Source organism: Vulpes lagopus, chromosome 2 (assembly GCF_018345385.1).
Source record: "Vulpes lagopus strain Blue_001 chromosome 2, ASM1834538v1, whole genome shotgun sequence".
NCBI classification, from domain to species: domain Eukaryota; kingdom Metazoa; phylum Chordata; class Mammalia; order Carnivora; family Canidae; genus Vulpes; species Vulpes lagopus.
This window is the reverse complement of record NC_054825.1, coordinates 87,788,661-87,816,607: the sequence shown is the minus strand read 5'-3', so window position 1 is coordinate 87,816,607 and position 27,947 is coordinate 87,788,661. Positions and strand designations below refer to the sequence as shown.

The following is a 27,947-nucleotide window of genomic DNA, read 5'->3' as shown; positions in this document are numbered from 1 at the left end:
TTTTTCATTTAGTTTGGAACACACTGGGTTGTTAAACAAGTAGGCATATTTATAGTAGCAGTCCAGAGAGAAGATGCATTGCTAGTTGCTCTGTGTACTAAATACTTGGTCTCAGTGAGGAGCCCAGTTGTCATGGGGTCAAGTTACTAAGTGCTTTTCCGAAAAAATATGCCCTATTTTACTTTGGCAACCTTCTGAAGGCACTGAAAAATCTGTGGTTCCTCCTACTAGTGAATTTTGTCTACTGCAGATGTGGAAATCAGCCAGTCTATATTACTATTATTACTATATTCTGTGTACACATGATAGAAATAAAGGCCAAGTAGGGTATGGATTGCAAAGAGAGTAAGGACACCTGCTAATTTTTGTTTTAGCATCGATAATGTATTAGCAGACATAACAAAATCCATCTGAAGGCTGTGATTTTTAGGGCTTTATTTTATTTTATATTCTCCGGCACCTAAGCTAATAATTTAAAAGAAAGAGTATCTAAACTGAACCACAGCCTTCAAATTTTATAATGCAAATTAATTCACTTCAGATTTAAAGCCAGATGGAAAATGTAGAACACCAGTTGAGGTGTGAAATTTTTATATTTATTGAAGTAATTAGTTTTCAAGCTAGTGTTAACTGTTTGAGCACTTTTTATAGCCATTTTCTTTAGAAATACACACACAGAGTATGTGTGTGTGTATATACACATATATGCATACGTATATGCAGAGAATTCATAATGTTTACATTTAATTCTCATTTTGGGGGGCAGTTGCTCTTGAGAAACAACAAACTTATAAATTCCCATCTCCTCTCTTAATTCGAAATCCACAGTTAAAGGCTGTCTCAGCGCACCCTCACCTTTCAAAAACCAAACAAAAAATTAGGCGCCAGAGCAGGGCAGCCATCAGGGGCCCTTCCCCGCACCCCACCCCTCCCCCGTGCCTTGCTGTGCAGGCCAGGTCAAAATAGCACTGAAGCCCGGAAGGAAGAATTATATTTCCCTAAATGACACTCAAAGTTTTATTAAGCACATCCTCCATGCCTGACACGTTATGGCTGTTATTTGCCTTCATCTGTATTGATAAACTATGAGCTCTCTACTGTTATTTCCCTTTCCAGCTAGGAAATTGGATCAGAAACTTTAACTTGCCCAAGGTCACAGAGCAAGGAAGCTTAGTGTGGAATTTAACCCAGGTCTGTGTACAGAGGTGGTTTATCTCATTGAATCCTCACAAACCTGTGAGGTTGGTATTCTCACCCCTATTTTGCAAGTGTGAAAGCTATGTTGCAGCATAGATGAGTAGCTTGCCCAGGGTTACACAGCTAGAAGTTGGTAATGCTCAAATTCAGTTCTTTATCTGTATATACAATAGCATCCTCTTTACCCTTCCCTTCTGCATATTTAGAATTTTATAGCAAACAAAGAGATATACCCATGTCTTTATTTTATTAAATGTACCGAGTTTCCTTAGAGCACCTGCACTCAGCAGAGAGATTCCATGCAGATTGAGTTGTTATCATGAAGAGACCAGCAAGGGGCCCCGTGGCTCATCTGCTTTATTACCTCTGAGCCATTCTCAGTATAAAACACATGGAACAGAATGAGGACAAGAAACACATTCAGAAAACATTTTACTTTCCTTAAAGGCCCCTCCTCTTTCACAGTCCGCCCACATTCCTCAGAATCTCTTGATCAGTTGGAGGTTTTCTGAAGTCCAGCAACTGCATGTGGTATGGAAGGTTCACTCTTGTTTTCCGGAAAACTGGATTTGGAGGAGTTGACATAAGATCCCGTAAGCGCCAAGGAAGACTGTTTTTATGTCAAACTCTAGAATGACTAAGAATGCAGGGTTGTAGAGTCCTTCTAGAACCTGAGGTGGGAGCCTGCCTCAGGATAGTGGATATTCTGGGGCTGGCTTATCTATTAGCTGTGTTCAAGGGCTAGAACCAAGCAAGAGAAGAAAGAATAGCAGAAAGGCTGGCCAGGACTGGCAAATGATCTCAGGATCAGTCCAGTATAGGAGAATTAGATACAATATGGCAATTATTACAAACTTTTGAAGTGATCCTCACCAAAATAAGTTAATGTGATGTCTGAGATTTGTTTCAAAATAATCCAGTGAGAGTGAATAGAAGAAAGATAGCTGTTGATTAAATAATTCCTGTAGCTGGGTCAGAGGCTCACACGATAATACAATGAATTATTAAAGTAATTCTCTTTTTTAAAAAAAAGATTTTATTTATTAGAGGGAGAGAGGGAATGCACACACACACGGACAAGCTGGGGTGGGGGGAGAGGCAGAAGCAGACTCCCCACTGAGCAGGGAGCCTGATAACACAGAGCTCATTCCCCGGGATCATGACCTGAGCCACCCAGGTGCCCCTAAAGTAACTCTTAATAAATGATGACCTGAGAATGCAGCAAAAAGCGGTGTGGTGGTGCCTGACATGCTGCAGCCCACTGGGAATTAACCGTTATCTTAATGTTATTGCCTCTCAGATCCAAGAGGAAAGTCCTGGGCCGGAAGGATTCAGATGACGATCACTCCCGAAATCATTCTCCCTCCCCTCCGGTGACGCCCACCGGTGCGGCCCCCAGCCTGGCTTCCCCCAAGCAAGTGGGGTCAATTCAGAGAAGTGTCCGGAAGAGCAGCACCAGCAGTGACAACTTCAAAGCTCTGTTGCTAAAAAAGGGGAGCCGCTCGGACACCAGCGCCCGCATGTCCGCAGCTGAGATGCTAAAGAACACAGACCCTAGATTCCAGAGGTCAAGGTCAGAGCCTTCGCCAGATACTCCCGAGAGCCCGTCAAGCTGCTCCCCCAGCAAGAACAGAAGGGCCCAGGAGGAGTGGGCCAAGAACGAAGGCCTGATGCCTCGGAGTCTGTCCTTCTCTGGCCCCCGGTACGGGCGCAGTCGAACTCCACCTTCTGCAGCCAGCAGCAGGTACAGCATGCGGAACCGAATCCAGAGCAGCCCCATGACTGTCATCTCAGAAGGCGAAGGGGAGGCCACGGAGCCTGTAGATAGCCGGGCTCACGGGGCCCTGGGCACCGCCAGAGGGTGTTCCATGAATGGACTAGGCGGGGAGCCCGCCACCCCCCTGCAGGCACAGGGTCCTGGCCCTGCTGATGGGATAGTCAGCGCAGAGGGCACACATGGAGCAGAACAACGTGGAGGTCCTCAGAGGGAAGAGAGCTAGGGCCAAGCGTGTGACTCCCAGGTTACATGAGGGAGGCACACACAACATCGCTCTAGGAAAAGCCTGACAGGTGCCCTTCCCTGCCTTGCCCCTGGATCCCACTCAGCGTCTGTGCTGTGGGCCCAGGCACCGCCAGCCCTGCAGCGGAAGGGGAGCATCATTTAGGACCCACCTGGCACCTGTGGCTTAAAAGCAAGTAGAAGCTTAACTTCTGAAAGTGCTTCCTGGGGAAGATTTTTTGTTTTCCTCCCCCCCCCCCCCCCCTTAAATGCTGGGTGTGTGTGTGTGTGTGTGTGTGTGTGTGTGTGCATTTTGAACACTTTTTATGTTTAAAAAAATACACACACATACAAACAGCATGTACAGAAATAGGAGAAGGAAACACAGTTAAGCTGGGTAGAGTAATGGAGTCTTATGGACTAGGTGGTAATTGCTTTAAAAGTGTTACAGTTTTGGAAATTAGTTCCCAAAGAAGGGAGAGCAAGAACCATCTCTTCTAAGAAAGAGGTGGTTGATTTGCTGGTGTTGCTGCAGAGGACCCGTAGGTGTGGGCACCGGTGTGCTTTCCAGCTGAGCCAAGTTGTGATTAACCCAAAATGATGGGAAAGGGCTAAATGACTAATTGGTTCAGGTACTTTTTTCTGGGGAAAAAAGGCTTTGTTTCTTTTTTGTGAAAATGACAAACGTGGAAGTGGCAACGCCGTAACTAGGAGCCTGCTGCTATGCAGCCACAGGCACACAACTTTTAGCTTGACTTTTAGCCACGTGGGTAATTTTTTAAATGAATTTCCTCCTTGAGTAGCAGCTAAAGCCTTTAAGAATAGCAACAATGGGGTGCACATACCAAGAGGGTAGGAGAGGACGAGGAGCACATAATAAAATACACTGCTGGAAGCTGTTTCCTGTTTATTCAATAAAATTATTTTTCAGAATTAAATTTGAAAACTTGCACTACAGAACTGTGGGTGGAGATTTTCCTTTTACGACTGTTTTTACCAGAGTTTAAACTTCCATTTGACAATTTCTTATCACTTGAAATGTCAACATTTGCTAACTTTTGGATATCCTTTTGGTTACACCAAAGAAAAAGGTATGGCTATTTTTCCTTGAACTGCCTACAGTATCATGTCCTCATTTAGAAAGGTTTATCAGAATCTATTATATATTATCTTACTTGGAAGAAAATACTGGATAGCTCTTGTTAGTCAAATAACACTAATACAAATTGGCAGGGTTTGGCTATTAGCCCTGGGAAATAAGTTTTTAGATTAAAAAGATTTTTTGCATTAATTGGTTTGTGAGTTTTTATATTTTTTATAAGGAATTGAGTTGGCTAATTACCTTCTAATCTTCCCCAGTTAGAATTTTAATACTTTTAGGCTTGGGAGAAAAGTGTGTAAAGTATTTATTTTTTATGTCCTATTCTTGTGACCTCTTCCCCCCACTCCCCTCAACTGCCGTGTACTTAGGCTCCTGTTAAATTTGTTGGTTAAATAAAGTAAGTCTTGTCCTCTTCATTAGAAGGACCTGAGAGGATAATACTGAGATTCTTGGCCTACGTACAATGCAGCTGCCAATCGTCATCTTTTTTTGGTATAAAAATATCATCTGAAAGTTGCACTGCACAGTCCAAATTATCAAAAAGTTTATTATACATTACAATTTTAGATGCCCATTTTAGACATGTCTTTGAGACAAAAACAAACTTAAAGAATTAAGGCTTCTTCCGTTCTCTGAAGAAAACAAAACACTTATTTTCACACAACCAGAAATGAAGATCTGATATTTGGCCAAAGGCTAAAGGACTTTTTACCATTCGGAGCAATTATCTACCACATTGGGCACAAGGATCTTTTCTTCTAAATTTTAGGAAAGTGGTGTTGGCTTTTGAATATGAAATCTCATAGCTCCCTAAACAAGATTAGAATGTACGTGAATATCAGAAAACTTTAACTTAATATATACATCATTTATGTTGAAGGTAAAGTAAACAACATCAAAATTAATTATAAAGCTATTAAAATCCCCATTTTTAAAGAAAAAAATATTAGGTTTTAAAATTTGCTTTGAATAAAACAATTGTAAAGTAAACATTTGAACCTTATTTCTTTTTGTTTGTACACGCATTTTTTAATAATAAGGTAGATCTCCTTTCAGAAAACTGTTGAGTGCTTTGCTGGGTGCAAACAGAACAGCAGTGAAGACCAGAAGGTGCCTGTGGGATGTGGGGACCCAACAGACAGGAGACAGAACATCACAGACAAGGTGGCTGGTGCCATCTAAAAGGGCATATGGAAGAACAGCTCTGGACAGTGTCCTAAGGACTTTTGAATAAAATCTGAATAAAGCATTGACGTATAATTCAGGTGATGCGGCACATGGAGAGATGTGAGAACTTTTCACAGGCATGCACCAAGTATAGGGAAACAAGAATCTTAAAAAATGTGGATGAGAGGCTTCAAATCTAATGAAAAAGACACACAAACTACGAACTATCCTGTAAAACATCAGAATAGATGAAAGAGTTGGGCTCCTTAGCAAACCCTGTTGGGACTCGACTATGTGTTCTCTCCTTTACCATTGGAACACCTGACATTGATTCAAGCTGGCAGTGCACCCATCCAAAACTATACCTCACAGTTTCCCCCGTAGTAAGAGGGCACAGTTTTGGCCAATGAGACATGAGCAGTAGTGTGGAAATCTCCAGGAAGATTGCTGAGATAGGAGCCAGCCCCAACCCTCATGGCTTCCTTTCTCCCATTTCTCCCTGAATGGGAGGCTGGAAGAGGAGCAGTACTCCTCCAACCTTTCAGCACCAATAGATTGAAAGCCACATGTTGTGGAAGATAGAGGAGAAAGGAGCCTGGGCCATTGATTACCTCTAGAGCCACTGCACCAGCCTTGGGCTGTCTACCTCCAGGCGCACTGAGTAAGTCATTTTTCACTCACTTGCAGTTGAGGGATAAGATTCTCAGAGTAAGGTATCCTTGCTTTTTTTTTTTTTTTAAGATTAAAAAAAAAATCATCTCTACACCCAATGTGGGGTTTGAACTCAGAACCTTGAGATCAAGAGTCCCATGCTCTACTGAGTGAGACATCCAGGTGCCCTGGGTGTGATTGCTTTTGAGTAGGTAGATGAGGGAGGGATTGATGGTGAACCTGAACTATGTCTTTAAGGATAAGGAGGGTTTCACCAAGCAGGACACTCCAAATGGAGGGGATAGCATGAGCAAAGACACAGAGCCCAAGTGTTTAGAGGAAGCCATGTAGTTAAAGTGTCTCTAGAAAAACGTAGGAAAACACGAGACTGGAAAGGTGGTCTCCAGCAAGAATGTAGAGGGCCTGGTATGCCCTCTCAAGGAATTTGGGTTTTGTTCTGTAGTATTGGGAAACAATGAAGGCTTTATAAGAAGGAGAATGATATGACATGGGTTGGTTCTTAGCCTTCTAAAGCTACACTCTTCCTTATTGACTATATCTAATCCCAGAGCATTAAAAATAAATATATACCCTGGTAACTCCTAAACACCTGTCCTTATTTCCTCTGTGAGCTCCAGAGTAGTATACCTGCTGCCTACTCAAAATCTGCAGTAAAGGTGTTTTAAACTTAATATCTCCAAAGCATACTTCTACCCTCTCCCCCAACACACACACTTAACCTTATCAATTAACAGCATTACACAATGGCTCAGGTCCACATCTAGGCTCCTTCTTATGGCCTCCTTTTCACCCACATGTAAACCCTACTCGAGTCCTGTCAGCGAGACAGCCAAAATTTGTTTCACGAATCCAGTCACTTCTCACTGGTTTCACTGGACCTCTCAGGTATAAGCTGTTGTCTCCTACCCAGACTATTGCAAAAGCTTCCCAATGGCTCTTGTCTTTACTATGCCTCTTCAATTACTCTTAATTCACCATACAAAGGAAGCTCTTAGGAACAATTTGTAGCATTCCACGGCTTGAAACCCTTCAAAGACTATAACAATCAGAATAGGATTCTAACTCCTTGCTGTGGCTTGCAATTCCTTTAGGTTCTGTCCCTATACCCCTCTCTCGAAGGGTCTGGCCTCATTTTCCTTTCTGTCCCTTAGCAGAAGCCACTTCCCAACTCGGAGCCTTTATTTTAACTACTGATAAGAAGAGTTCCTATATTTCTGTGTTTGCTTATGTTCCTCGGGAAGTAGGCCCCAAGACCATTAAGAATGCCAAGGGTTTTACTGGACTGAAACACCTTTAAGAGGAAAAGGAAGAAGGATGATGGGGCTGGGAGAGCTATCAGATTGCAGTACTGACTTTACACATCTGCCTAATGTACAGGAACTCTGGGGAGAGGTCACTCACTAGAGGGCCCTGGGTTGGACAGAAACAGCTACATCCTTTACCATTGCCTTGCTTGGTCTTCAGTAAGAGTCCACTCAGAAAAGCGTGCCTTCAATTTCCACTGCTTCATGACACGACTGGCCACCAACCCTTTCTGATTTGGGAATAGTATGCCCTCAGCCTAAAAGCTGAGGTGACCCCTGATGAAGCCAACAATTAGAGGCTGTCAGCAAACCATACCATCTGCAGCTGGATGGCAAGTCTTGAAAGGAAATCTAAGTGGCACATCTCCAAGCCTGTCACAGTCCTCCCCTTGCACCCTGTAGATCCTCTTGCCCCCACAAACATGGAGAGCCACTCCTCCAGAACTCTAATGGACTTCTCTTCCTGAGAAGAAAAATGTTCTGAAGGATCTGGATGGGACCAACTATAGCCCTTTCTGTCGTGGGTCTGGGGCCACATTGGGTACTCATCATCCTCTCTTCTATTCCATGTCCTTTACCTTCAGCTGCCACCTCTCATCTCCCTGGCTTTCCTAATTGGTATGAACCAAGCTATCATTCCCAAGGGTTCTGAGATCCTAAGAATTAAACCATTTTGGGACCAGGGTTGCTATACTTGTCCATTCACAGTTCCAACTGGGCAAGGAGCCCAAGGGGTACCCCAAGTGGGTGCCCTGAGTTCCATACATCATATCATAGCAGGCTTACCTCCTCTGGCACTCCAGGGTTAGTTAGCCCTGACAAGGTGGTGACTCTTCTTGCTTGCTGGACCCTGGACACAAGGAGCCCAAAGTTCCCAGGTGACAGCAATAGGTTGAAGTTCAAGGGGCCTTTGCTCATTGCAGGGGAACGGTGTACACCTTTGAGAACCATGACTTCTGGCTCTGCAGAGCCTAGAGGTGTAGGGTAGGAAGTTTTATGTCCCTTGGTGGTTTACTGGGAGGGATAGTAAGTATAGTCATTCTTGCTTCTACCCTTTTGTTTCCCAGAGCCATGCATCCTTCTGTTATGGACACAGCACTATGGAGGATCTGATTTAGTACGTGAGTAGGGTCTTGCCTCCAACCAGACCAGCAGCTTCTGAGTGGTGCCATATGTGAGAGGACTAGTGGATCCCATGGCCATAGGTAACTCTTCCTGACTGGGTGTTTTGATGTGTAGATCACAAATCCATGCCAGTGGATCAGAGGTTTTGTAAGTCTCTAGATTAGGTTGCTATTGAGGCCCTATAAACAGGAAAGGAAACTGCTTACCTAGAATAAGTGTCTGCCCTTGTGCAAATAAATTGCTGGCCCTTCCAGGAAAGAATGGGCCTAATGCACTGGTTTTGGCTCCAAATGACCAGGTGATCTTCTCATATCCTCGTGAGGGTCTGAGCATTGGTATCTATTGCTGGCAGCTTGGACGTTCAGAGTTAGCAGTGTCTAGGTTAGCCTTGGTAAGTGGGAGTCCATGTCATTGGGAGTTAATGCGTAGCCTCCATCTCTGCCACCATTGCCACTTTACTTGTGTGCACATTGTGCCAGCACTGGGCACCAACAAAAGCTAACGGCAACAGGCTTAGTCATTTTGTCTACTTGGTGGCTCACTGCCTCTTCAGTTGTGGGTGCTTTCTGGGGGGCATTAACATGGAATGCAGTGGTTATCATGCTCTGTGCCTGCTCCTGTCTGTCCATCCACGTGCCTCTCTCCCCAGAATTCATTGTCTCAATCATCCTTTTTCCTTTTTTCAAACTCCTTTAGCGTTACCCCTGAGTGAGGGTGTAATACAGCTGCTGTCCCTGTTCACCCGCACCCTCAGAGTAAGCCAAGTCATCAGTATCACTCAGGCTTTCTCTCTTCCTTCAGCTGACCATACACGTCCTCCAAATAACCAGAGGGAGGGAAGGCGGGGATGGGTGCAACCATGATGACGTGGGAGTTTGGGTGACCCGCTAATGCAGCTTGCCTGTGCTCCTGGATCATTTCTATCCATGATGAAGTGCTACTGATCCTACTAACTTCATGACGTTGTGATTCTGATAGAACCTAGCTAAGGTGGGCATTTCTGGACACATCATCACTTGGTGTCTCATGGTCACATCTCTCCTTAGGGCCCAGTAGTGTACCTGAAGCTATTTTTCAAAAAGTATGTCATTCTCTCCTGCAGTTAGCAAGCCTTACTTCAGGAACCCTGGGACCTGCGATCCACATTGTGTTCTCCCCCTGGGACTTGTCATAAATGCTACATTGCATTTTTTTTCACTACCAACACCAGCAATAGATCACGTGGGCCATGCTGCTAATTCCTTCCTATCTGTCATTTCTAGGTCTGTTCCTAATTGATTTTTTTTCCTTCTAATTATGAGTCATAGTTTTGTTTCTTTGCATGTTTTTCTAAAATTTTGTATTGAATGTTGGGGATTAGGTAGTTTATTGATGGATTTTGTTGTATTCCTTTATTTATTTATTTGTTGTTGTTGTTGTTGTATTCCTTTAAATAGTGTTGGCCTTTATTCTGGTGCACAGCTAAGTTTCTTGGAATTAGTTTGATGCTTTCAAGGCTTGCTTTTAAGCTTCATTAGGGGAGGTCCAGAAAAGTCTTTGGTTTAGACAGTGTAACCTCACTACTAAGGTAATACCCTTGTGAGGGCACTACCTGATGCCCCACGCAATATGAGCTATTTCCACTCTTGCTAACAAAAACAAAAACTGTCCCCAGCCCCAAATATGATCTATAAATCATTTCTCTCTTTTTAAAAAATATTTTGTTTATTTATTTGAGAGGGAGAGAGAGAGAGAACTAGTGAGAGTGAAAGGGGGGTTGGGAGGAGCAGATTCTTAGCTGAACAGAGGTGTGACATGGGGGTCAATCTCAGGACTCTGGGACCATGACCTGCCCGAAGGCAGACTCTTAACTGACTGAGCCACCCCGGTGCCCCTATGAATCATTTCCTCTGTTTTTGCAGTTCATTTCTTGGCTTGGGTAGTTTCTTCTTATACCTTCACAGAGCAGTGCTTGGCCAAGTACTTAAGAGGACTCGCTGTAGATGTATAGAGATGTGTGTGTGTGTGTGTGTGTGTGTGTGTGTGTGTTTCTTCATCCTCTACGCTGCTGAACAAATTCTGTTCACTTTGGCATTCCCTAACACTGATTTCTGTCTTCTCAACTCAGTGAGACAAGCAGTCTTCCCCTCCCTGCAATGCTGCCTAGAAAAGCCTTGAAGCCAAAGATTGAACAGTCATTGAACTCACCTCTCCCCACTACCCCCAACCCTTATTTGAGAGCACAGTCATGAGCTGTGGACTTTCAATGTCTGGTTCTTTTTTCACCATCACAGCTAGAAGTGGATATTCACCTGGGGATCTTTAAACACATTGCTCAAGGGAATAGGGGTTTTGATTTAGTGCCTCACTTTGGGGAGAGTGGTGTCAGAAGCTTACACTCTTTCCTCAGAGGTCAAGGAATCAGTGTGGGGTTTATCCTACCTTTCAAGTATGGCAATCTTAATTATACATTCAGGGATTGAGAGAATAACCAGTGGTTGTCTACAGACCCAGGGCACCAACTGGAAGCCAAACTTTGATTAGAACTCCATTTAATTTCTAACTTCCATATGCTCACACTTTAATGGGAAAGAGGAACTATGATGAACTCCTAGACTTCTGGGTGTCCAATATCAAATTGGATTCCAGTGTATCCGGGTATTTCTCTCCAGTGTACATCCACCTGAGTAAATGGACGCAGGTCCCTTTAGAAAAATACTAGGGGACTCATTAGTGTACATACTTGCTGAAATATTGTAGGGACTTTCTCCCTGGGAACCCAACCACCTCTTCATTCAGTCAGTGATTTTTGAGTTTGAAAATAGGCTTAGCTCTGGAAACTAACTGGGCAAGGGATCAGTGTCGTGGGTAGGGGTTTGTGGGGGTAGGAGTGGTGATCTCAGCACCCTGCTTATCCATTCTTGCTGTCTTTTGATTATGTCTAAAGAGCATGACCCTTGGCTACCCCATCTATTTTACCCCTCCAGATGCCATATCTGTTAACCATCTCCCTAAGATTTTACAAGTTAGCCCCCCCTTGAACTTAGTGGTTAATACAATAAATAACACACTCTGGTTTCTGCAATTAGCGCTGCCACTTGGGCTCCTCACAGACTCTTCATCCCTCTATCATCTCTGGACAAGCCACATTCGACCCCAACCTATCCTGCCAGCCTGGACTACAGGGGAGAGCCACTGCTGAGCAACATGGTTTTGCTCAAACACCTCTCACCTATGCCTCCCCAGTGGCACATAATTGTGATAACTGTGCCACTCGCTGAGCGGTGGGTCCTCCAGGCCTTCCCATGGTACATAATTGCTGTGGACTCGATTGTCCACACAATGAAGTCCTAGCCGCCAGTGTGGCTCTTGTTTGGAGATGGGACCTCTGGAAAATAATTAGGTTTTGATGAGATCATGAGGTGGAGCCCTCAAACTGGGATTTGTGTTCTTACAGGAAGAAAAAATCTTGTTGCTTGACCACTTGTTCAGGAACATCTCGGGTGTCATCTGAAATTGGTCCCCAAACACAGAAGGCAGGGAGAGAGCAAAAGAGGAGGTAAACCGCTCCATGTTGGTAGGTGGCAGTTTTAATAAACAGGAAACCATAAGAGGTTTGTGTTCAGTGGCTGCCAGCCGAGTAGTTTCCATCCCTGCCACCAGAATCTCAAGTTTACGGTAGACCCCTCACGGGCTGCGTCCCCTTCCCCGCCTTCAGCTACCTGCCGCCAACCTCAGCCGGCACCAGAAGCTCCTCCTGGCGAAGTATAGAGGAGGGTGAGTAGGAGCCCAGCGCTGCCTCACGATGCCTGTGTCACTCCTGTCACTCCACCTCGTCACATAGGCATTTTATCATCTCACATCCTCACAAGGAGGGTGAGTACAACGCAATAAGATATTTTGAAAGAGACCATATTCACATAACTATTATTAAAGTATATTGTTATAATTATTTCCATTTTATTACTGGTTCTTGTTAACTCCCCACTGTGCTTTTTTATACATTTAAACTTTATCATAGGTATGTGTGTCTAGGAAGGAACAGTAGATACGCGGGGCGGTACTGTCGTGATTCCAGCACCTGCTGGGGTCTTTGAACGTATCCCTTGCAGATAAGGGGGCATGACTGTGCCTAGCAGCCTCAAGTAGCAGGCACAGATGGCAGTGGTGCACCCAGTGCGGCTGGTCCCGTCCCCACTTCCACCCCAAGGCTGGGGCCTCACAGGAGCACCTCGGAGCGGGGAGGGCAAGCGGGGCACATGCACCACTGGATGGGGGCGGGTGGGGAGCCTCCCACTGCCTGGGTCCGGCTCGTGGGGCAAGTGGCCGTGGGGTCCTCCTGCTGACCTCCTCCGACGCCTCCCCCTCATCCATGTGGGGATGTAGTAAGAAACCGGCTGTTTGTCTGCAAACCCGGAGCCCCGCCTTCAACAGGCATTGACTTGGCTCACACCTGATTGGGGACTCCCAGCGGCAGCACCGTGGGAAACAAGTTTCTGTGGTTTAAGGCCCCAGCCTATGGGGTTTGTTAGGGCAGCCCTGGCGACTAAAACAAAGATCCGATGGCTCTTACTGCCACAGCTAATTATCCAGCACGGCCCCTTCTATGAGCTCTGCGTTCCTTCCTCTATCCTCTCTCCTGGCAATTCGGCCGTTTGAACATTTCTCTTACTTTTTCCAGGCTTCTGGGAGCCACCCACCCTCAAGCTCTGAGTTTGCACTATCCATCCCATGGAGTTTTTCTCCCAGTATTAAATCCTGTATCCTGAGCGGTACCCCCAAGCCAGAAAGCCTATCCTACCCAGTCTTCTGTCTGGGTGCCCCTGACCAAGCACCTGGGGAACCTGGTCCCAGGGGCATGATCCTGGCCCCGGCCAGGGTGTGTTGGCTAGGTTCTGTAGCACCTCTGGTACATTATCCACTTCTTCCCTCATCTGGCCTGGCCCAGCCCTAGCCAGCAATGCTATGACTTAACCTTGAGTACAGGCCTGGGAGATGCGGTACATCAGCTTCTAGGCACAACTGTTGCCTTATGGGGACAGATCTCTATGAATATTGCATTTCCTCCTTTGGGTGGGAGGAGGGAGGGGGGTGATTCTAGTTCTTAATGGGGAAGGGCTGAGCCTCTTTTGCAGGCCCAGAATGTTCAGAAACTTGCAGGGACTCAAAAGTGTTGGGGGCATCCACCAGCTGTCCCCTTCTCATTATCCAGGTTTGGTCCTGACCTTGTTGTAACAAACTTGGTTTGGTTGAACATTTTTTTTTCCCTTAAGATTTCTAAATTTATTCATTTGAGAGAGAGAGAGAGAGAGAGAGAGAGAGAGAGCCATCAAGAGCACGAGCAGGGGAGAGTCAGAGGGAGAGGAAAGAGCAGACTCCCCACTGAGCAGGGAGCCTGAAGCAGGCTTGATCCCAGGCCCCTGGGATCATGACCTGAGCTGAAGGCAGATGCTTAACTGACTGAGCCACCCAGGTGCCCTGGTTGAATATTTTTGGTGGTTGATACTTTTACCATCAAATCCTGTGCTTGACCTTCAGCTTTTTCTGCTTTTTTTAAGATTTTAATTTTTGAGAGCAAGCTAGCATGCTCAAACAGGGGCGAGGGTCAGAGAGGGAGGGTGAAGCAGGGAGCCGGATTCGAGGCTCCATTCCAAGCCCCTGGGATCATGACCTGAACTGAAGGGAGATGCTTAACCAACTGAGCCACCCAGGTGCCCTTTCTGCTTAACATCTGCATGAGGTGAGGGCTTCTTAGCAAGTTACCAAAGAGACTCTGGCTCTCACACTTCGTTTTTAAATTGTCTGCTAATTGACCTCAGCTTTTCCTTATCCACCCCGAGGCTATCAATTCAAATTAGTAATAACCATAAAGTCCATTGCCCTTGTATTCATTATCCACCCTCCCCATATTGGAGACACGCGAATCATCCACCAGCCAAGGTAGGCTTCTCTGTAAGTAGGTCATTCCATCTAAAGTTGTAGTAACCGGAGCTGCCTAAGTCCTGCCTGTTCATCAGGGACGTGAGCCTTCTCGGCAGCCAGGCAGCGAGCGAGCCAGTGTCAAGATGCTATCTCACGGCTCCTGATCCTGGGCCACCCCAATCCCAGGAATGCCAGTTTGATGCTGGCATGGAGTTTACAACGTATGACAAAGTTACAGCCTCTGAAAGGAGAAAGGAAAAGCGGGACTGTTGTGGGGGAGCAGTCAGCCTTCATGACCCATCTGATGAGGTCTCTGCAAGCCCACCAGGTAGCTCCAGGGCCTAGATGGTTTAGTGAGAAGGGGCCTGAGGTGGGCAGAAACAACTAGGTATTTGCACCACCACCTTGCTCAGTCTTTGGCTGGAAGATGCCAGAAAACGTCAGACTGTCAGCTCCTACTGCCTCACTCAGGCTTAGGCTCACTAGGCCCCGAGAATACTGTGTCCTTGTCTTGAATCTGCAGCCAATTCTGAAGAAAGTGTCAGCTGTAGCTATCAACTGACTACACCCCTCCCAATGTGGCAGCTGGTCCTTTCTCGAAGGTGGATCTGAGGAGCACACTTCCATGTGCCTGCCTCCCCCAAGTCCCAGAAAAGAAATGACTGGTCTTTGGCCACAGTTACACGTAAGTACCAGGACTGATCCAATGTCACATCAGCAATCCCACCTATAAACCAGCCTCCTAAGTCAGGCTAACCAGCAGTGGCCTCACTCTGGGAACCACACCTCCCCAACTAAAGCTGGGTTTCTAAGGGGATTCTGAAAGTCTGCTAACCCTTGGCCCCTGCATTTCCTAAAACCCTGTACGAGGTCAGCGGTTTTTTTGTCCAGAGAGATTGCAAGCACAGCTCTCTCTTGCTCAGCAAGCACTACATGCAGCATTTTCTTCTGGATGCTGAATGTGGCCTCTTCCTTTCACACGGTCATGTCTGCACAAGATGTCCCCAACCTGCCAGGCCTTTGTCTGACTGGCTCCTTCTCGCCATCCCAGTCTCAAAGGTCTCCTCCTTAGAGAGGCCGGGGCTGTCCCCTCTAGGGGACGTCTGCTGCCCCCTGCCATGCCACCCACCATCCCAGAGTCTTACTTCATTTCCACGTTCTCCCTCGCTAGAACATAAAGCCCATGAGGACACCCACCACTGTATCCTCAGGAAGGAGGACTGAATGGAAGAGCCAAGGCACTGCGGTGTTTGGTGATTACAAAGTCGCTGACAAGGGAGTATTTCTGTCACTGCCGTGTCCCAGGCCCTGCACCTAGTGCTGTGCCTGGAACCGGGTAGGCTCGCCACCATGACTTCTGCAGGAATGAAGGAAAGTAAATGACCTTTCGGTGAAATGTTTAAGGAGAAAGGTTAAGTGATAACTAGAAAAGACAGAGCTTAAGTGAATTGTTTTTCAGATTTTTAAAAAGATAATCTTATGAAAAACTGACACAAACATCAACTTGTGGATGGCTCTGTGGAAAGAAGTGGTGGCTGGGGGACTGCCCACCTTCATCCCTCTCATGATCCCTGAGATCCCTCCTGAAACCTAGAGCTCCAGGGAAGACCTTGGATAGCTCTTGCCAGACAAATTGGATAATCCAGGCAAAGGAGAGATAGGAATGAGGGTCTAGGGGGAACTAGGATTTAGTTTTGGGGGGTGGGGAGGATTAAGCATAATCTGGACCTCTCAGTCGGCACAGCGGTTGGAACATGCATGTAGGACAGCCTGAAGGAGGGAGGAGGGGCGCTAATTGATGGGGCAAGAATTACAGCAACAGCAAAGGTGGAAGGCTTAGCCTTAGAGGAGTCTAGACATAAATTTCCTATAGATAAGAGAAGAACAGTCTCCACAGAAATGTTGACAGAAGGGATCTTTTGTAGTCGGTGCCAGCCATGTAATTAAAGTAACTGATTTTTGCTATGAGAAATATTCTCTGGATTGATTTTAAGGCTTAAAAAAATGCTTTCATTTATGATTTATGGAAGAGAAGAGGAAAATGGGATATCTTGGACTCGAATAGTACAAAATCAATTTTTTAATTGAACATGTTTCAGATTACAACTAAATGTTGATAATCAGAAATATGCTTCTCTTGTTTAAAATGGAATTTATTGCATAAGAGATGCCTATTTGTATAGAACTATAGAGAAAATATTAGAAATATTTACCTCGGGGTGCCTGGGTGGCTTAGTGGTTGAGCATCTCCCTTCGGCATGGGTCGTGATCCTGGGGTCCTGGGATTTGAGTCCCACGTTGGGCTCCCCACAGGAAGCCTGCTTCTCCCTCTGCCTATGTCTCTGCCTCTCTCTGTGTCTCTCATGAATAAATAAATAAAATCTTAAAAAAAAAGAAATATTTGCCTCATAGCAGTAGAGGCTAGTACTGTGGACATTCTCATAGGAGGGCTAGAAGTGGTTCTCCAGTTGGTTCTTTTAAATAAACTAAGAAGGAATTTAATTTCTTTTTGGCAAGCATAAAAAAGCAGAGAACACAAATGATCAAGGCAAGCAAATAACTTTGGAAAATAATTGCCTGAGATTTTATAATTTTATATCCATAAGAATTACAAAGCCAGAAATCCAGCTTGTTTGGTATCAAAAACAAGGTCATAATCACATTGATTATGTGTATAATATACATGAGACAAATGCCTTCATATGGCCCTATCTACTTGTGGCCTGAGAGAGTTGCACTCTTTAAAAAAAAATTTTTTTTAAAATATTTTCTTTATTTGACACCGAGAAAGAGCGCACAAGCAGGGGGAGCTGCAGCAGGAGAGGAAGAAGCAGGCTTCCCACTGAGCAAAGAGCCTGATGCAGGGTTCAATCCTAGGGTCCTGGGATCATGACCTGAGCTGAAGGCAGATGCTCAACCACTGAGCCACCCAGGCACCTGAGAGCTGCTCTCTCCAACAGCCATCTACCAGCAGGCACAGTGATTAACACATGGACCCAGGAGTCAGTCAGCCTGGGCTCCCATTAGCCTCTGCTCTTACAGTTTCATCTGAAGCAAGTTGCCTACCATCTCTATGCATCAATGTCTTTATCCGCAAAACGGAGCTGACAGAATGTGACACAGAGAGTGAACATAGGTGAGGGGTGAACGTAGGTATTCAGGGGACGCACTTAGAATGGTGCACCTAGAAGGTAATCCAGAGATGTCAGCTATGGAAACCGTTGACTGTAGGTCTTTACCGAGGTTAGCAATCTAGGCCAGGGAGAAATGGGAATTATTGTCCCATAGGAGGGTCTAGGGGGACCTAGGATTATGCTAATTATAGGTATCCAGGTTAGGGAGATTAATTTTAAGAGATATCACATAATACTGGGGTTGGAGGGAACTTAGCACCATCTGGCTTCATCCTCTTACCTGGATGCTCACATCTTAGAAGTGATCACACGGTCTCTGCCTCAGCAGACACACAGTGACGGGAACTGGAAGCTGTGTCATTCACAAGAAGATTCATTGTGGAGAAGTTACTGAGCACCAACCTGCTTTTCTCCTTCACTCCTCCAACCAACACACTCTAGCTACTGTAGTTTCTGCCTTTCCTGCAATGGGCTTCCCCTCTGGGGACAGGGACTTCAACTTACCCCCATTTTGACCTCAGTCTGTACTTCTAATTGATTTTTCCCTTTTGTCTCCAACTCAGACAAAAGACCAGGAGGGCCAAGTATCCCCTGCTGGGAACTGAAACTACCCTCTCAGGCAATAAAGACCCTGTGTGATTGCCCCCAAGACAGTGATTGACCTGACCTTTACTGTCCACCTGCATGCACCCACCGACCTTTGTCCCACATTTTCTTTATATAAATCTGGAAGTATTTTCAGCATATTAGAGATCATCTTTAGATGCTAGTTCCCTATCTCCCCAGTGCTGGCCTCACTGAAATAAATTCCTTTCTTGTTTCACCACCACTCATCTGTTTGCCTTTGGATCTTGTCAGTGGCGCATGGTTGAAGCTGGTCCCTTTGGGAGTCCTGGAGCCAGAGGCTCCTACATCCTTGGCCCCTGGTTATATCTGAATGTGACTTTGTCTTCTCCAGGACAAGCATGCTCCAGCACAAATTAGGCATGGATTTCAACCTCCTTGATTTTGTGGCAATCCATTCTTTCAATAAATAGAATAATTTTTCTATGACCTCTGGAATTACATGAACTACTTTAAAAAGGGGGCACCTGGGTGGTTCAGTGGTTGAGCATCTGCCTTACACTCAGGTCATGATCCTGGGGTCCTGGGATCGAGTCCTACATCAGGCTTCTCCCTCTGCCTGTGTCTTTGCCTCTCTGTGTCTCTCGTGAATAAAAAAATCTTAAAAGAAATACTTTCATAATGCATGTGAATTTTAAAATTACATGTCTGTATACATGCCTTTGCACAAGAACATGGCTTTCTTGGGTTTCAAAACAGGATCATAAATTTCTTCTCTGCCATGAAATATTATCGACCCTTTGGGGTATGCTGGGAATTCTCTTGTGCAGTGGGGGTGGGTGGTGGACAAGGAAGAGGAGCCCAAGGGGATGTGACAGGGTCGGGCGCAAAAGAATCCGGTTTTTGTTGCCAACCAAACTTCACCCCTTAAGGCTTGACAGCCTCACCTTGCCATACAGGATGCCTCTTTAACATTTTTATTGATAATATCTGGAGGGAATAACATACAAATGACACAAACCCAAGTCAGAAAAGGCAACATGATTGTGATGCAGTGAAGAAGGGTCAAGTAACAGGATATTCCCTGGAGCCTTGCAGACAAACTCCTTCAGAGCTGTTCACATGTTTCTAGAATACTGTCCCCTGTTCCCTGCACATCTAGATAAAGCTTCAAGCTTTAATAGGCACCTTGGAAAGAAGCTCAATTCATCGTAGTTCTCTCAGTGGAGCTACTAGACCTGCAGTTTACGTGTAAGTAGAGTGTCGATGTCTACAGTAAGCGATGGTACTTCCCGGTTTTTTTCTCATTTATTTTCTTTGGGGGGTTCATGTTTCTCAATCAACCACACTTCATTATTTCCATCAAGCAAGTTGAAAGGACTGTTGTAGCCTGCGGTGTAATAAACCTTCTCATTGAAAACTTTTCCTTCTTCCCTCAAAATGCTTGCTAGTGTCAAAAGTTGCTCTTGATTCTTTTGAGCACTAGAGAATCCATCGAAAGCCCTGCGAAGGAGAAAGAAAAATAACCATGAATGATGTTCACACTGATGTAAATGTCAGCCTGGAAAACAAAGCTGACAGTATGAAGGCTGGAAGAGGTGCAGCTCCCGAGCCCTCCTCTTCAACCGCTGACCGGGGCCATTCCCCTCCTGTGGTTCCCATTCCAGTGCGACCTCATCATACCGACAAGACCCAGGAAGAGCCACGTATCCCAGCTGCTGGCAGATTTGGAACTTTCACCATCTCGTGCTCTAACTCTTGCTTCTCAGACTTTAACAAACACATACAAGTCACGTGGGGATCTTGCTAAAATGCAGATTCAGGAGATCTGGGGCAGGGCCTGAGAATCTGCATTCCCAACAAGATCTCTATAATGCTGATGCTACTGGTCAGAGGACCACACTGAAACCCCCTTCAAAGATTCCCTTTCAGATTTTCAATTTTCTATGGGACATTTCCCCACCCCTCTCCCCCCTGGGAAAAGGGTAGGTGCCACATTACAGGTGAATATGATATAGTTTCGACTCTATGAATTTATAGTCTAATGGAAGAGAGGAACATTTTGGCAGCTTGTTATATATATCCTCAGAAGAGATTTGACAGAGACAGGATCGATATGCTTGGGAACACTGAGGATATGACTGAATCAGGGGTAAGGGATATCATCTGAGTTGGGTCTGGAATGAAGAATGGTTTTGCTGGGCAGAGAAAGGGGAAGGATAAGAAAAGAAACAGAATTTCAAGAATATAAAGCATATTCGTAGTGAGGCCCAAAATGAGCTCTGAAAGCTGAGTCAGCCGAAAAGAAGAACCTTGTATGTCATCTCAAGGCCTTTTGAGATTATTCTGAAGGATGGCGAGCAGTGAAGGAGCTTGATAGGATTTGGGAAAGACATATGGAAAAGAGACTGGAGGGAAAGAGCCAGTTAGGAAGTTGCTATGGGGATGGGGAAGAAAAGGCAGTCAAAAGATTTAAATAAAAAGTGGGAAAAGAGAATACAAGTTTCAGTATGGATTTTAAAGTATATAAACAAAAATAGCCATAGTTAAATTATGACAGCACACGGACCTAGCTGAGCTGCTGACATGTTAACACGATGAACTGGATTTTGAAGGTTAAGAATAGGAAATACAGAAAATTGCAAATGTTCCCAATATGCCTTCTTTAGTATAAGATTTATTACCGAGGTGCCAATGGAAAAGATTAGGCCTACCATTCTTCAGGTAAGATGGAATCTCTCAAGGGTACAAACCATGTCTAGTTCACTCAACAATGTTCATGAGGCACCTAGATTGTTCCTGGCACACAGTATCTTTTAAATCCTCATTGAATAGTGTAGGAATGTATGTATGCACATATACGTGAAATAAAACATTGAAGATAAATTGATAAAACTGTTCTAATTTTCAGAATATTGACTGATAATGATAATTCTGAACCATATGTCAAGAAATATTTGCCTCCAAAGTTTATTATTTCCTTGGTGAATAACCAGCTCTTAGTATGTTCTGCCTAAAGCAAACTTGCTTTCAGACCCTATTTCTTCCTTGAAATCAAATTTTGAACCCCCTAGTTAGAAATCATCTTTTGTTCTATGAATACATATTGCTCTACAATGATCCATTCACAGCTTTATTCAGTACACAAACATGACTCTTTCCACACAACTGCCTTGCTAGGAGCTGCAGGATATAAACAGAGTACCATGTTATTGTATTTTTGAAAAAGTTATAGTCTGTACCTATATCCTTATAATGTAGAATAATAGGAGAACAGAGTGGCTAGCTAACTGGGGAAATGAGGACAGCATCACAGATGAGATATTATTTAATCCAAGTCCTGAAGGTGGATGCTCCAGGAAGAAGAGAAAGAGAGAGCTAGAACCAGTAGTAAGGTCATGTGCATGTTTTAAATATTTTACAGAAATTAAGTCATTTAATCTTCATGGCAAACCTATGAGATAAGTAGGTACTATAACTCTACACATTTTACAACTGAAGAACTTTTGGCAAGGGAAATCTGAGTAACCTGCTGAGGTTACAGGTAAAGATATGTGGAAGGTTCTAGCCACAGCAATCAGACAACAAAAAGAAAAAAAAAAATCCAGGGAGCACCAGTGGCTCAGCGATTTAGCGCTGCCTTCAGCCCAGGGCAGGATCCTGGAGACCCGGGATCGAGTCCCACGCTGGGCTCCCTGCATGGAGCCTGCTTCTCCCTCTGCCTGTGTCTCTGCCTCTCTCTCTCTCTATCTCATGAATAAATAAATAAAATCTTTTTTAAAAAATCCAAATTGGCAAGGAAGAAGTAAAACTTTCACTATTTGCAGATGACATGATAGTAAATACAGAAAACCTGAAAGACTCCACCGAAAAACTCTTAGATCTAATAGGTGAATTCACTAAAATTGCCAGATATAAAATCAATTTACAGAAATCTTTGCATTTCTATATACCAATAATGAAGCAGCAGACAGAGAAATAAAAGAATCAATCCCATTTACAGCTGCACCAAAATCCATAAAATACCTAGGAATTAATCTAACCAAAGACCTGTAAAAGACCTGTACTCTGAAAACTATAAAATACCGGTGAGAGAAATTGAAGATCACACAAAGAAATGGAAAGACATTCCATGCTCATGGGCTGGGAGAACAAATACTGTTAAAATGTCTATACTACACATATCTACATATTTAATGCAATCCCCATCAAAATATCAGCAGCATTTTTCACAGAGCTAGATCAAAGAATCCTAAAATTTGTATGGATCCATAAAAGACCCCAAACAGCCAAAGCCACCTTGAAAAAGAAAAGCAAAGCTGGAGGCATTACAATTCCAGACCTCAAGTTATATTACAAATTGTAATAATGAAAACAATAGGGCACTGGCACAAAATAGACACACAGATCAACAGAACAGAATAGAAAACCCAGAAATGAACCCGCAATTATATGGTCAATTACTCTTTGACAAAGGAGGAAAGAATATTCAATGGAATATTGGATATTGCTCTTCAGCAAATGATGTTGGGAAAACTGTACAGCAACATGGAAAAGAATGAAATTGGACCACTTTCTTGCACCAAAAAGATTCAAAATTAATTGAAGGCCTAAATGCGGGACTTGAAACCGTAAAATCCTAAAAGAGAACCCAGTAACTTCCTTTACATTGCCCATACCAACTTCTTTCTAGATATGTCTCCTCAGGCAAAGGAAACAAAAGCAAAAATAAACTACGGGGACTACATCAAAATTTAAAAAAATGCACAGCAAAGTAAGCAAACAACAAAGCAAAAAGTCAACCTACAGAATGGGAGAAGATATTAGCAAGTAACATATCCAATAAAGGGTTAGTATCCAAAACATACAAAAAACTTAGAAAATTCAACACCCAAAAACCAAATGACTCAATTAAAAATGGGTAGAAGACATGAAGAGATAGTTCTCCAAAGAAGACATACAGATGGCCAACAGATACATGAAAAGATGCCCAATATCACTTACCTCACACCTGTCAAAATGGCTACAATCAACACAAGAAACAAGAGGTGTTGGTGAGGATACGGAGAAAGGGGACCCCTCATGCACTGTTGGGGGAATGCAAGTTGGTGCAGCCACTGCAAAAAACAGTATGAAGGTTCCTCAAGAAGTCAAAAATAGAGCTACCCTATGACCCAGCAATCACACTACTGGGAATATACCTAAAGAATCCAAAATACTAACTCAAGGGTACCTGGGTGGCTTAGTCAGTTAAGCATTTGTCTTAGGCTTGGGTCATGATCCCAGAGTTCTGGGATTGAGCCCCACATGGGGCTTCCTGCTCAGCGGAGTCTACTCCTCCCTCTGCCCCTCCCCCACTCTCTGTCTCTCTCTGTCTCTGTCTCTCTCTCTCAAATAAATAATAAATAAACATTTTAAAAAATGCTACTTCAAAGGGATACATGCACCATGATGTCATGATGTTTACAGCAGCTTTATCTACAACAGCCAAAACATGGAAACAGCCCAAGTGTCTGATGATAGGTAAAGAAGATGTGCTGTATATATGCGATGGAATACTACTCAGCTATTAAAATAAAAGAATGAAATCTCGTCATTTTCAATGACATGTATGGACCTAGAGACTATTATGCTAAACAAAATTAAGTCAGAGAAAGACAAACACCATATGACTTCACCCATCTGTGGAATTTAAGAAAAAAACAAATGAGCAAAGGTTAAAAAAAAGAGGCAAACCAAGAAATGGACTCTTAACCATAGAGAACACATGGTGGTCATCAGAGGGGAGGCGGGTTGAGGGGGTGGGTGGAGGAGATGAGGCAGAAGAAGGAGGGCACTTGTCGTGATGAGTGATGAGCTTCGGGTGACGTGTGGAAGTGCTGAATCGCCCTAAATGGATACTATGCTGTATGTTAAAGTAACTGGGATTTAAATACAAACTTGAGAAAAAAGAGAGCCGTGGCACAACATGCACAGGTCAGTGAGGGGTGGGGAGGTCAGTGGAACATAACTAGTGGGGTGACAAGGCTGGGCCACTGTAGAGAAGGCCCTGTGAACCATCTCAACTTCACCCTGAAGCAAGTGTAAGTCACAGAGATTTTTAGTGAAGTAACAGGTTGGGGTTCTTGTTTTGCTGCTGTAGTAGTAAGGAAGAGCATGGGTTCCGGGGTGGAGCGTGAGAGGAAGAGAATAGCAGGCAGGTTACTCCCAACAGTTGGGAGGCCACTGAAGCAGAACAGTCAAGGCCCAAGATGACTGGCCATCCGATCATCTCCTGAGCATCAAGCGTCGCGCCAAGCATTGTGGGATATACAGAGATGACTGGGGTGTGGTTCCTAGGAGATGAGGTTCGGAGGAAGTCACAGGGAAGGGCAGAAAAGCAGATTCATGGATCACTTCCCAGGAGACCAGTTGTCAGGAAAGAGTGCGTTGATGGTGACCTGGGAGGTCCTTGCTGGGAAGGCACTATAAGATCACTGCCCACGTAAATTGAGAATTGGGGCGCCGCTCATTTGTAGAGCTGTTGAGTTTAATCCCCACTTACCTCATGTGGAAATGTCTGGCAAGTTGGGCAATCTGGGCTGGAAACACTAAATTTGAGAGTCACTGGACACATGTAGTTAAAGCTTTATAAACAGATCACCCAGAGCAAGGCTGCTATGACAGGACAGTGTCAGTGTGGTGGGTCGACAGCACTTCTCTCAATAGACAGAGGAATGGGGGGGGGGCATTCTGAGACTTCAGGGGAGGAATGAGTATCAGGAGAACAGATTAGTCAGCACATGTAGGCTGCGAGGGTCACACGGGCAAGGGGTGCCGTCATGCGCCGCAGGGCACTGCTGAGGGTGATGAGGACAACAGTTCCGAGGAGGTGGCCTGGGTTCTCCCAGACTGAGGAGCGGTGGTGTGAGGAGCATGGGGGAGACAGAGACCTTTAGCAGGCTGGTGGTACCAAGAGGGGGAGAAGGGAATAAAGCGACTTCAGTATGAGACTGTCATCATGTTCTGTGCGTGGTTTAAATTTCAACAGAGAGAATTTAGGGAATGAGACAAACAGGTAGGGAAGTCTGAAAGGGTACAAAGGAACCAGCCAATGAACAGGGGCTATGAGGAGCTGGGAGCTGGGGAGCACAGGGCGGGGGAGGGGGGAAGTTGGGGCTAACAGAGCCTAAGAGCTGGGGGGGGGGGGTACCGCACACTGTGTGGCAGAGTTTTTGCTCAGGTTTACCTCCATGGCAGATAAGGGCAGCCTTACCCCCTCTTTTTTTTTTTTTTTTTTTGAGAATAGTGTGCATTGTGTTTTATTTGTGTGGAATGTAATCAACAGACTCTTTATTAAGTGAGTTGATTATATCTGGCAGCAGACCCTCAGAAACATATAAAACTAAGCCAGCAGGAAACCACTGGAGAACGCACGAGACCTCTTTCTTTATGGAAGGGTGAAAGCCTGCGGAAACTGCACAGGAGCGAAACTGAGTGCAGGCAAGGCCAGCTCGCAGTCCGCAGGGCTATAAATTATCTACCACTTACCGTACAAACACAGTCATCTCAGCTCTGTCTTCAATGAAGACACCGGACTCTGAAGGCCGTGGCGGATCGGGTTGCTGCTCAGAGGGGATGTACAGGGAAATGGTAATGATAGACTCACTAAAAGGACCTGAACCGGGCTCCACGAGGCTTGTCACTGGAGCTGTCATCTTTATCTTCATCTCTGGACCATAAAAGACCAGGAAAAGGGCGTGAAAGCAGATTTACTATATTTACGATGACTTCTAAAAACTTAACCTCTATCATCTTTTGATCCAGGTTTCCTGACTGACTTTATGCCACTGACATAAAATTTACCTTTGAGATCATTTTCATCATGAAAAAATAAGGGCAAAATGATTCAATTATCCACTGGCCACATTAAACACTTTCTGTACTATTGATATTTTTGGTTAATAATAAATTCTAGCTTTAGGGATGGAAGGGAAAATTCAAGATTGTATAGGCCAGTCTGTCCTTTATTTTTTTTACAGTTCAGAACCTGAGATCCCACAGGTTAAATGACCTGCTAGGACATAAACAGAGTCAGAGCCAGAACCAGATGTCTTGAGGCCTGATCTTGTGCTCTTCCTACCTTCCTGCCTACTGATGACTCTCAACTTACCAGTCACCAAATTACCCCAAAGCATTAGCCACGAAAATGACCTAAGGCTGGTTGCACGGAGGCCCAGCTCGTCCAGCGGAAACAGGGAACAGAGGCTGACAAGCACTGCCCTCCTCTGGGCTCTAAGCGTCCTGAGGCCAGTCCCTGTCCTCAAACATGAAGTCTTCGACGATCTCATGATTTTTCTTTCCCACAGTATATCTCTTTAATAAGCTAAAACGCAAGGATAAGCCCGGGGACTCGACCACGCCGTATCTATAATTGTAAGGCACAGTGTCTCACTGCCTTCACCTTTCTCATTTTTGCCTTTCATGTAGCTGTTCAGCTTCGTGTAACCCGTCTGGATGGCCGCATCCCAGTCCAGGGACTCCACGGAAGTGCTCACCCACTTGGCGGGGCCATAGCGCCGGATCTCGTAACTTCCCGGCTGAAAAGGAACAGAGAAGCCCGAGGGAGTCATTCAGAAAGGGCAGGACCAGAAAGGCGACGGCGCAGGGGCCCTAGGTCGGGCCCACCTGGACAGGCCCGACCGCGCCTGCAGCCCCGGGCGCCCCTCCCCCACGCCCGCGCCCTTGGGTTAGAGACCTGGAGGCGCCGGGGTCGCCGGGCTCCGTTCGCGTGAGGACCCGGCACCTGTGACGTCCTCGGGGCCGGAGGCTCCCACCGCGGGCCCGGGACCCGGTCACTGACCACTTCCTTTTCTCTTTTTTAGCCTCAAAAGAAACTGCGCTGTGGCCAGTGGGCACTGAGACGCAGCCGTAACGGAGGGCTCCGGCTAAGCGACCGGCGTTCCCCCACCGGGGCAGGAACGGAGCTGGGGGCCCGGACGACTTTAAAAATTGTCCTTTTTGCTTCCATCTGCGGGACCCGCCCCGCCCTCGCCCTCGCCCTCGCCCGCGGGGGCGCCTACCTGGGGGCCCGCGTCCTCCGGCGCCGTCCAGCCCGGCGTCTCCACGGCTCGGGCGTCTGCGCGCTCGGCCGCCGCGGGCTCGGGCTCCGGCCGCTCGGCCATGGGCGGCGCCGACGCTCGGGGGAGGCTGCGAGCAGAGCCGCGGAGGGCCGCCCGCGGCGCGCGCCCCGCTCCGGGAGTGCCGGCCCCGCCCCCGCCCCCGCCCCCGCGCCCCGCCCCCGCTCCGGGAGTGCCGGCCCCGCCCCCGCGCCCCGCCCCCGCTCCGGGAGTGCCGGCCCCGCCCCCGCGCCCCGCCCCCGCTCCCGGAGTGCCGGCCCCGCCCCCCGCCCCCCGCCCCCGCCCCCGGAGTGCCGGCCCCGCCCCCGCTCCCGGAGTGCCGGCCCCGCCCCCGCGCCCCGCCCCCGCTCCGGGAGTGCCGGCCCCGCCCCCGCGCCCCGTCCCCGCTCGGGGAGTGCCGGCCCCGCCCCCGCGCCCCGCCCCCGCGCCCCGCAGCCCTCCCCCGCTCCGGGGAGCGGAGGCCGCGGGAGCCCTCCGGGGCCGGGAGGGGGCGCTGCGACCGCGAGGGCCGCCGACCCGGCAGCCGGGTCCGCTTGGGCCCCGCGTCCTTTGGGCGTCCCTGCGCGCCCTCGGCCTAGTTTTTAGGTTAAGAGGCGCGCAGAGGTGTCCACGCTGGGAGCCCGGGGCTGGGTGAGGGATGAGCGCGGCTGCCGGGGGTCCTGG

The 27,947-nt window shown here is 46.3% G+C and overlaps 2 protein-coding genes across 7 annotated transcripts in view; one reads left to right on the top strand and one right to left on the bottom strand.

The window, feature by feature from the left end:
* NHSL1 (NHS like 1) overlaps positions 1–11,625 on the top strand; it is a 241,304-nt gene extending 229,679 nt beyond the window's left edge. For all 6 annotated transcript variants that reach the window (XM_041737087.1, XM_041737072.1, XM_041737097.1 and 3 more), the window contains one exon: positions 2,498–11,625. In XM_041737087.1, the coding sequence (XP_041593021.1) occupies positions 2,498–3,197 (700 nt within the window). In that variant the 3' untranslated portion in view covers positions 3,198–11,625. The remainder of the gene's footprint in view (positions 1–2,497) is intronic.
* A 7,501-nt stretch (positions 11,626–19,126) lies between these two features.
* Positions 19,127–27,429, bottom strand: HEBP2 (heme binding protein 2). Its single transcript, XM_041746630.1, has 4 exons — positions 27,228–27,429; positions 26,609–26,744; positions 25,696–25,876; positions 19,127–19,668 (listed from the first exon to the last, which is right to left on the bottom strand). The coding sequence occupies exons 1-4, from the start codon at positions 27,327–27,329 to the stop codon at positions 19,470–19,472; spliced, it is 618 nt and encodes a 205-aa protein (XP_041602564.1). The 5' UTR covers positions 27,330–27,429; the 3' UTR covers positions 19,127–19,469.
* Positions 27,430–27,947: the final 518 nt, after the last annotated feature.